The sequence below is a fragment of the Alosa alosa genome, chromosome 15 (genome assembly GCF_017589495.1).
Source record: "Alosa alosa isolate M-15738 ecotype Scorff River chromosome 15, AALO_Geno_1.1, whole genome shotgun sequence".
Lineage (NCBI taxonomy): Eukaryota > Metazoa > Chordata > Actinopteri > Clupeiformes > Clupeidae > Alosa > Alosa alosa.
The window spans coordinates 10,487,414-10,498,362 of NC_063203.1; the positions used below are offsets into that span (position 1 = coordinate 10,487,414).

General features: G+C 43.5%; 1 protein-coding gene across 1 annotated transcript in view; it reads right to left on the reverse strand.

Moving 5' to 3' along the window:
* Positions 1–5,121, reverse strand: part of mecom (MDS1 and EVI1 complex locus) — a 165,256-nt gene extending 160,135 nt beyond the window's left edge. Inside the window, exon 1 of the mRNA XM_048265199.1 lies at positions 4,976–5,121. Within this exon, the coding sequence (XP_048121156.1) occupies positions 4,976–5,012 (37 nt within the window). The 5' untranslated portion in view covers positions 5,013–5,121. The remainder of the gene's footprint in view (positions 1–4,975) is intronic.
* Between the last annotated feature and the right edge of the window lie 5,828 nt (positions 5,122–10,949).

A 10,949-nucleotide genomic window follows, 5' to 3' on the forward strand; every position in this document is an offset into this window, starting at 1 on the left:
TCCTGATATTTCACACAAAGCATCATACTAAAGGTGATTAAGCATACTGCTTCCCTCACACTGGTAGTTGAGTATTCTATATTCTTTGCTTTGCTAGTTTATTTGGGCGCAGTCATTTTTCTCTTTGCATAATCTTGAGCTGTCCTGGGAGGAGGAGACCAACAAAACAGTCCAATAAACACAACGAATAAACTTCCCTGCACTTCAACATTACTGGTTCGATCCAATTGTCCCATTTGCAACAATGCCAGGAACTGTGGAAAAACTTTACAGCTCAACTGTTATTACTGAATTTAAAGGGACAAAAAAAAACTCAGGTCAATATTTGTCCTTGTGTAAAGAATTTAGAGACGGCACATTGTAACTTTCTACATTTCACAAGCTGCAGAGTGGAGATAATGTAAACATATTTTTCTCCCCTCAATGTGCCAGTGAAATATTCGGACCCGATGCGGTTCACTGGCCGGGGAGATACGGAACATTTGTTTACCGAACTCTGGGAGCGGTAGGAGTTGGAGAGGGGAACGAATGGAGAGAATGCACCGCCTCAACGGGACTTCCCCTGGGCTCAACGGGCGTTTAATGGTCTTACGGTCTCTCTCTCCCTCTCTCTCTCTCTCTCTCTCGCTTCCCTCTCTCACCTTTTAAATGGCCCGATCCATTAACCCCGTTTTGAATAGGGTGGATAATGAGCCAGGGGCAGACAAACGCGAGATGCATGGCCCATTGAACAATGCGCACGGGAGCGCGCTCGCTCGCCTGGCGTCGGGGAACCGGGGCTTGAGGACCGAGCCCCGCTCGCGAGGGAAGTGTGAATGCGCACGGGGGCACAAGCGAGCGTCTTTCACACACGCTTCACTCACGCGGAAGGTGGCATTGTTGCGCAGCGAATCTGTTGCTTTCTTCGCCTTTGTTGCGCTGATGTTTCGTTGTTTGGACACTTTGCATTGAAATCGAGTTAAATCAAAGTCAAAACAAAGACACGGCATGAAACTGATAAAACTATTATAGCTTATGGCCGCTCAAGCGTTGCTACAGATTTGCTGGGTGTCCATGCACCTTTATAATAGTTCTTTTGGTTTAAATCCATCAAGGGCACTACTCGTATAGAAAAAGAAGAGCAGCCACGCTTTTCTGTAGAGAATGATTCGGTCGGTCGACATGTAGAACAAATAACGTATACGGATGGCTAACAAAGCTTCGTTTTAATGCTTATGATAATTATCCGATTTGGGCTGTAGGAGGATACTTTTATGAACAAATGAAGAGGAATAACACTCAGACACAGACAGCGGATCTTTACACCCCTAAATTCTACAACTTTTCTCTCATTCTGTAGGAGAGCACAACTGTACCGAACTGCTCTAAACCTGCCTTTTGTATGTCTGTGCGAGTATTGACATGAGTTATTGATTAATCATTCATACCCTTATCTGTGTGCACCTAAGAAAACCTTTCCTTCATTCTTGACACACTTGGTCGTTATGGTTTCTGCGCAATGGCTCCTCATGGGCTACTCTCTTTGGATCACTTTGAATTATTTGAATGTCTTCAGTCGTCAAGTCAGGATGTTGGCATGGGTCCGTTCTGAGGACATAAGTAGACACAATAAGGGCCAGTGTAAAACGATATCACATGGTCTTATACATACATCCTATAATGATTGGCATCCAACTTACTATAACTGAACTCAGAAACAGAGTTACAAACATTGCATATCTGGCTGACTACCCCCCCCACACACACACACACACCCACACACACCACCACCCCAACTTGGACACACACAGACAGACAATTTTGGAAACACCTTCTACCACCTCTCCAATCTGCAGACTGCCTTTTATCATGCTGCCTTTCACACATCACATCACACGAGCTCCGACGAGTGCGCAACAGAAATACAGGCTACTGGAATGAGGCCGCAGCTCGCGTTTCTTTATCCCCTCTTGCGCACCGGCGGCAACACTGAACGCGTTTACCGGCAGGCATGGAGGCATGCTGTTACGAGGAGTCTGGGAATTTGAATATTCAATGTTGACATTGTGCAGTGCCTGGCTCACGGCCAGAGCTGAGCGGGTCTCAAGAGAACGTCCGGAACATTCTCTCCTATTCAGTTAATAGGTAGAAATCTTCTCCTTGCATCTAGGATAAATAATAATCTTTAAATAAGCCTCAAATTATCCACATTCTTAGAGACCAGCCTAAGTAATGACTGTGAGTTCTGCCCGGAGGGGCGGTGAGGCCCTGGCCAATTCCTTGCCGTAACTTTTTTCCCTCTGATTTTATTTTTAGCGGTACGTGATGGCGAGGATAGGGAATCCTAAACCTCTTTTGGACTACAGTTAATATTTCGCCAGATAGGAAACATTCTCTCTCTCTCAGCCTCTGTTCTATATATTCGCAATGGTATTAGCCAAATTAGCGCCATAATTGAAAAATATGCATATCAAGTCATTCACCCGTGGCCTGTGCATGACTCTATTGTGTGCGCACTTGGCATTGTGGCCAGACCGACACAAAGCTGCAGCCGGCCCGGGCGCTGCGGTTTAGGGAGAGACGCAGCCCAGAGTAACAAAAAGGCCAGAGGGACCACACGACGCATAACAGGGTCGAGCCCGACCACCGGAGCCTTCTTCCCAATATCCTTTGCACCACCTGAACAGCACCATCTGAGACGGCACACTGTTAAGAGACACACTATTGCTGTTTCCATAGTCAGGGATCAATCATGGCAAGGTAAACTGATAAAACATGAATATCAGGGCTACATTTTTACTGTATAAGAGAAATGGGGAAATAGAACCCACACATGTAGCCTCATATACGACATATGCTCAATTTTCTGCTTCTCCAGGTAGCCTGCACGCATTACAATATCCATTAGATCAGTTTTACGTCGACAAACGTGGTCACTTAAAATCATAGCAGCAAAATAGGCCTAAGAAGGCGGACGTGAAGTAAGCACCAATAAAGATGGCTTTAGTGGCGTTGTGTAATAAATGCTCCCTTCCTTGGGGTTGGGAAGTTGTTTTACAAAATAGTCGTGTTTACCGTTTGATCTTTGGCCGAACCGGAAACTAGTTAAGTGTGAATATTTGATTCAATGTGCCTAACATAAGAATAGTTTTGTTACTCTCTCTCTCTCTCTCTCTCTATCCGTGGATGTGCGTGCGTGAAATAGAGCATAAGAAAGACAGATGACATAGATCATTTTTTAAAGTTTTTTAAATCAGTTTATTTACGCACAGACTTTGACTAAAGGCACTTGACAGCTCGTCATGTAGTCTACTCAACAGTCTCATCCCATACCTAACACATCAGCCTTCCTCCCTTCCGACACACACACACACACACAAACTTCTTCAAACTCATTTGCCATGGGATTCTTATTAAATATATATATATGTGTGCATATGGGAAAAAATAACATATGAATAACTGCATCATGCAGTCTTGATGAATCTACCTATGACCCATTTACTGCTATGACAATTTAGCAACTGTAGAAAATTGTCTTCAGTATATATTTGGCCATGTATCACAAAGAATGGGCTACGACAGATTTAAAGATTTAAAGTCGGAATTAAAGCACACAAAAATAAACAGAAGACCAATATGTTTTTCACACATGCAAATGCACATGCATCAAAATATAACAGGTCTTGGAGCGCATAACTAATCTTGGAGAAAGGTGAAATATTAAATTGTCATATGTTTACTCAGATTGGCGAAACCACAATAAGAAACTTTACTGGGGCAAATGGCTGGAGAGCAGAATTACCCCCAAATCACTGCGAGTTGCCCGCCTGTGGCGTGCCAATGGGGGACGAATGGCTTGCAGACCTGAGCATAATTAATTTGATACAAGCATTACCAGTGGAAGGAATATAAAAACTTATTTGTCAGGACTTGATGTTCAAATCGGCCTAGATTGGCGTGGCATTGCATGAGAAAAACACAAGGTTCGATGTGAAATAACACACAAAACATAGCTTGAGGCAGAGCTGCATCAAGAAGTCCTGATTACCGCTCACTGCCTGTAATAATATCACACACCCACACACACACACACACACACACGCACACGCACACGCACACACACACACACGAGCACACAAACAAACAAATCAAACATTTCTCTAGGGCACAGTGATTTCGTGTGGTCTGTGACCAGATTAACTCACTTGTTGCACGTCAGCAGTGATGTTTAAATTTGATTTAAAGAGAGAGAAATTAAAACAGATGTAATAATGCAGTGTAAAGATAACACGGAGGTAAACGCGTGATTTGTTTAGGCTACACTTTGAAAATTCACTCCAATGTGGCAATTCGTTCTGAGCTCGGGGATGTTTGACAGTTATCCTCGTCAACGCCAGTGGCCAGCTGCATGTTTATATTGAGACTTGGCTTTGTGTAGTCGTGTTAGGTCTCCGTTGTCAATTTCACGCCAAACCTGCCAATATTACCATCGCAAATTGGAATGACTCTATACTCCTGGAGCCCCTGGAAACTACGTTTGCGAAACCGGACAGGACTTAGCAAGGCGAACGAGCTCACCACAAACTCAAGTGCTGGTAAACTGCAACAACTACCGACAACTTTCTGTCACTGTCAGCGCAAGTTTGTATCATTTGCGTGGCTCAATAAAAGTGCTAGAAATTCTCTATGCGTGCCTGTATGAGACTGGGTGAGTGAGTGAGTGAGAGAGTGAGTGATGGTAAGCGTGCGTGAGTGTGTGTGCGTGACTTTGCCTCACGCCGCAACGTAACATACGGCAGTAGTCCGAAAGCCCGATTCAGACTTGTTTCAACAATGCTTTAAAGTAGCGCTACACGGCATGCAAGTTACCGCTGACAGCACCCCAAAGAGCGTAGGTTGTTGACTTTTAAGTGCCGACAGTGCCTAGATTCGAGACCCACATGCACAAGATGGCAGATTGAAAATGGAAAAGAAAGGGGATATTTGGACCTACCCGTGGCCAGCTTCCGAGCCCTGCCTTTGGACCTCATGGTGCCGGCTCTTTCGGCGCGGGGTTGGTTTGTTTGAGTATGTTATTTTTTTTCTTCTTGGATCTTTTTTCCTCCTTTTGTTTTTTTTCTCCTATGTCCTTCTTTACTCTCTGATTCTCAATCCGGACTCGCTATCTCTCCAGCATTGTCAGTTTGGACACCTTCGCACATGCGCACAGCCCCCCCTTCTCAAACTGGCAGGCGCCGCCAAAAAAGTTTGCACCGATTTATCACACTTGCTATTCTGATCTTGTCAGATGGCAATCGCGGCAAGATCCCTCTTTTCAGTGTCAGATCTTCAAAGATCACTGAGCGCAAATCTGAGCCGTCCGCGACCCGGTCCACGAGCACACCGAAGACATTAATTATAATGGAGCGCTCTCGAAGCTCAAGCACGCCGGACTTTCAGCCATTTCAATTGAAATGCATTAATCACTGTTCGGGCAAACCAACCAGATGTAAAAAATCCGTTTTATTAAAGTTTTATATATTTTAATTGTGATTTGACCATCATTATGAATAATCCCGATTGAATGAAAGCTGAAAGTGCACACCCCCTCATGCACCTCTCTCTCTCTCTTTTCCCTCTCCGGCGCGTGTGCAGTCAGAGCCGAAAGGTTTTTTTCTGTACTTTTCTCTTTTTGGCAGCGTTGACAATTATTAATCTGTTAAGTAGCAACCCCGAATTAATGCCCACTGCCATGCGGCACGCAGAGGCTCCATTACTCGCGGGCTAAATTGCAATCTCCAGAAATGTCCCCGGATCCTAATAAATGATCTTTCGGCGTTTAAAACAGCGCACTAATAAGGTGTGATAATCGGAGGTGGGAAAAAGTGCTTCATGGGGAAAACGCTTGATGAATGAGTCACGGCTGGGTGATGCCTCTCTCCACCCGCGAAAGCGTGCGACAAAATGTCCAGCAAAGCGTTAAAAGTAAACCTAGGCTTTTGCATGATTCTTTGGTATTCAAAATGTATATAACAGCTTCTAAACATTTGGTGTCACAATCCCGCATTTTTGTTTGATCATATTATTATTATTATTACTTGGCCTATTAATTATTATTTGTTATTGATTGTTCGTATTTTCAGCAGTCGAAGAGAGTGACTTTATTAGTTACAAAAGGTATTTAAGTTAAACGCTCATTAATTAGGGCCGTGTGACATCATGTTGACCTTGCCCGTGAACCTCTTAGGATTAGAAAGTATTTTCAAATGGACTAAATAACGTCATGACATCATCACGCCTGGATGGAGCCGAAGGAGGTCCGAATGGGCACCCCTTTTTTTTTAATGGTTTCTACAAAATGCACTGAAAGAAAACAATAAACACTGTTATTTTTATTAGATTATTTCTCATTGGTAGCCTTTATCCACATTGTTATGAACTCTCGTATTCTTTAACTGCTCTTGGACTGGACATGGTCTTGAGACATTGCCCTCCGTGATATCGCATGTGATCAAAATAAGAAGGCGCAGTCGCAGACACTACACAGGTCTAGTGTTACCGAGTTATGGTTCTATAAATGATAGATAGATAGATAGATAGATAGATAGATAGATAGATAGATAGATAGATAGATAGATAAATACTTTATTGATCCCTAGGGGAAATTCAAGAGACAAACTGTTGAAGAATTATAGTGTTTCTTTCTATAAGTAGTTTACCTTACAGTAGGCCCATGACTAGAACTTATAACGCATCTTCATGTCTTGTTTTTGTTGTCTAGTTTATTTGATGACAATAATGTTGACCGGTCATGGAGTCATGACCTCCATTTGGACAGTCAGATGCCATTGGTGCCTAATTTCCAAAAGAAAGAAAAAGGAGAGAGGGAGAGAGAGAGAATGGCATAAGGTGAGAGAATGTTCACCGTTGCAAGAAGACGTCGGCTGAATAGCTTCGCTTTTTCTTCTGTGTCAAACCGAGAGGGATAAAAAAAAAGAAAGAATATGAACGAGTTCTACTGCCACAGTTCAAGGATGGCTGTGCGGGACGCGTGCTGCAGGGCTCCGCCACCGCGCTACAATTTGCCTAAATGGAAGAGGAGGTATTTTATTCATCCCCTCGCTTATTCCGTGCTATAACTCAACTGTATCCCTCCCCTTCCAACACACACACACACACACACACTCTCACACACACACACACACACACATTTTGAAACACATGATGTTGTTCACCCTCGACACCAATGGCTTAGAATGGAGACACCGGTGCAAGTCGAGAGTATCATGGGCTGAACCCGAAGGCTGTAATTACGGGATATTAATTGGGTTCGAGGCCTTTGGTGGCACCGCTAAATTATTAGCCCATCCCAGGGTTTAAAATGAACCCTATCAAACAAAGGGGGCACACAATTTACACAGTGCCGTTATTATCTTTACTTAATTATATTCATTACATGTTTTGCGAGTCGCGGGTTGTACTATTAATAACAGTCATAAAAAATGCGCGTGTGTGTGTGTGTGTAGGCTAGTTTATCTCTGTACTATCATCCCTATGTGCTGGTGGTGCTGCAAGGGTTAAAATAAAAACATAATTTGTAAACTCGGGGGGCTCTGGAGCCAGACCGAGAGTGAAAATAGAGCCTGGAGGCGCAAGGAAATTACGCCGCGCCCGCGTGACCTTTGCGCGAGGTAATCAATCAAGTGATCAACGGGGATATTTCTCATCGGGCAGCGTCCAGCCAGGCACCCCTCAAACTCTCACACAACACAACCAGACGATGACCAAAATATAGATGGTGTTTGATTACATACCAATAACGTTAATAACTTGATATTTTATGTGTGTGTATTATATGTTCTATAAATCAACAATCAAATACATAAATGCGTAGGCCTAACATAAAATACATTGAAGAGACATTTGCTATACTTGTTACATACTTGTTAAAAACCAATGAATATGTGCAGTAACAGTCACAGTTGATAGCCTAATATATTATCATTTTTCAAACCATGGCTTGACTAACAGTAGCTCAGTGTTGCAACTTATAATTTCTAACAGTACACTCCTACAGTTTGAATGTAAGTGGTTCTGTCACATCCTTTTGCATTTGAGGAAAAAATATCCCGCCAAGAACATTCAAGAGAGCAATTCTACACTAACTTCGTTTTTACGACCGTTCTTTCACCCCAGCTATTTAATTAATATAATTATATTGGCATCATTTCCTGCTATTATTCAATTGTTCATAATTCATAAGTGAAAATATTGAAGTGAAAATATTGTGTCAGGAGACTGAGTAGGATTCCGGGATCCCAGCCCGGCTACGGCGAGTGACTGAGAAAGCATACTCCGGCGAGAGGGTGCCCCTCTCTGGAGAACCAAGAGAGAGAAGACCCGTAAACAAGCACATTTTAACCAGCCGAAGGAACTGCCAACAGCCCGCTCTAGCTCCCTCTCACTCTCTCTCTTTCTCTCTCTCTCTCTCTACTTTCCCTTTCTCCTCCCCTATGCTCCCGTCTTCCCTGCCTGTTCGTTTGAAACAAGCGGAAACATTCCAAAAACCGCAGGCGCTGTGGTCACAGGCAAAGTACATACAGCCCATACAATACTTATTAGGGTTTTTACTCCAGAAAGCAGAAATCATCTCTGGTCGCTGACCACTGTTTACTTTTCAACCGAAGTTCAATATTAAAGTGTCGAGCGCACATCCAAGTCCCATCAGCTGTGAGATTCTGGAGAATGTATTCGCCGAGCGCATTTGGTCGACATTTGCTGCAACACCACTTCCACGATATTAACATTGTTGGCATATTTGTTCATTTTTTACACAATTAAAGAAATGCAAAGGACCTCAAATTTGAAAGCTAACCGTGTTCCACCGCAAGAGTTTGGTTTATTTTTTGTAGCGTAGAGAAAGACAACGAATGTTAATTTAATATAGGCCTTGACCTTTACATTTATTGTACAACATTGTAAGTGATGAGCAGAAAATGCTCAAATAAATATTAAGGTACAAGTTAATAAATTGCCGAAACAACAGCAGGCCTAGGCTATTTTCTAATGTTCGAATCTGAAATTAGACATATGTTTTAAGCCATATTTCTACAACTTTGTTCCTCCAGCAGCCCTCGACCGTCTGGCATGCGTGGGTTTATTGTATGAGAGCTTCAGTCGCAGAGAAAACGGGCTGGGATTGCGTGTTGCTCGATTCTTGAATAGATGAGTGAAGCCGCCGGCTCGTTGGAGCAGAAAAGATGCCAAGACGCCGCATGCAGCGGTCTCCTGGTGAGAGCATTCGACTCCCATTAACGTTCTCACATCATGAGGCATGATTCTGATGAACCAGGGACTGGACGAGGAGCATTGTGTCAGTAATAACAGTCCTTTCAGAATAACTCATAAATCCTCGTCACTGACTGACTGGAAGAATTCAATTTCCTTATTTTGAAGTTGTACAGTGGCGTTTTAGATGCATTTGGGCCAATGCCACCGGACATGTTTTAGAACATTAGAAAGGACACTGAGAATAAAGTGGCATTCTGCACGCCTTCAGGACTATGGGCGGGGGTCAAGTGAACGTTAAATGTTTTGCAGGATATTCCTGTTTTATATCACGTTCTTGCATCAGATCCAGACTTTTTGCCTGTTCTCTGCAATGTTAATGGCGCGCAATAAAACAGCCAAAGTTGAACTGGTAGACGGCCCATAACAAGCGTTATGTGAGGTAAACGGTTGTCCCCAACTGCTGTAAACCCAGGCGTGATTTTGTGTGTTAATAAAAGCACACCATATCGCATAAAACACAGTTTCAACTAAAGAAATTGGAACTGAGAATATCCTCACAAATACAAAGAGGATAAAATGTTTGTGGAGGTATGGAATGGAGGTGCATACTAAATGGGATATAAACCTTCACTGCCAGTGCCAGCACGCACACAACTACATGAAATAGACCTATTTGTTGTTCAATAAAAGCATATACAGAAAAGACTATACAGCCTTCGGGACTGTGAACGGCCCGCATCTTTGCATTCCACCTCTCTATGCCAGTGCTTCCGTAACCCAAGGGCAGTTTGAGATCATTTGTGTTTTACTGCCATCTAGTGTCCGACATCCGATCTTAACACACACATGTAGCCTGGCAAGCACGCAATTTCCCGTTCAACAGTTTTTAATTCTAATACGTTTTAAGAAAACGAATGCTTGGGAATTGTTACGTTTCACTATCACTGGGCTATTGAGAAAGGAGAAGCACGTACACCCGCTCACTAAATAAGAGCAAATACAAACGGAGCGGTCCGATGAGACTGGCGACTGGAGACAACTGTTGCTTCCTCCTGCTGGCTCGCAATCAATTGGGTTGATTGGCGTGAATTTGTAGTGAAGAGTCCATTTGCAACCGTGATTCCCGGCAGCCCACCGAGCATTGGCAGATTACGATGCGCTCTTGAGACAATCCCCCGACATATTTACGGCTGTTTGAGTGACCTAGAGCGCTCTAACCGGCAGTAGTTTATCCCCGGAGCACTCGAGAGTAGGAGTGTCGTCTGCTCAGTTTAGGCCCTACAGACTCGGTCTGCTCATCCATTGCGATCGACTTTCCCATCGTACGCCGCTCCTCAAGCAAGAAGATATCTGACGAGTAATCGATTCGGACACTCGATCAGGAAGAGTTACGGCGATTTCCAGTAAAGACGGACAGTGGGATGCGCGTCAGTTCCCGGCCTCTGCCCGTCTTAATGAATAGTTGTCTGAATCGCAGTACGGCCTCAGCCTACTGACAAGCCACGGCAGCACAATAGAAGTTTATTTTGAGCACTAGTCTGTAACCTTGTGTGTTAATTTAACTGGAAACTCGATTGCTGAATGATCCCAGTAAGCTACGTTTTGTTCCACCCGAAGACCAGTGAAATAACAGGGAACTTAAAGACTCCAGTAGACCTATAAACAGAACAGGGAAACATGTTATGATCAAATATTTT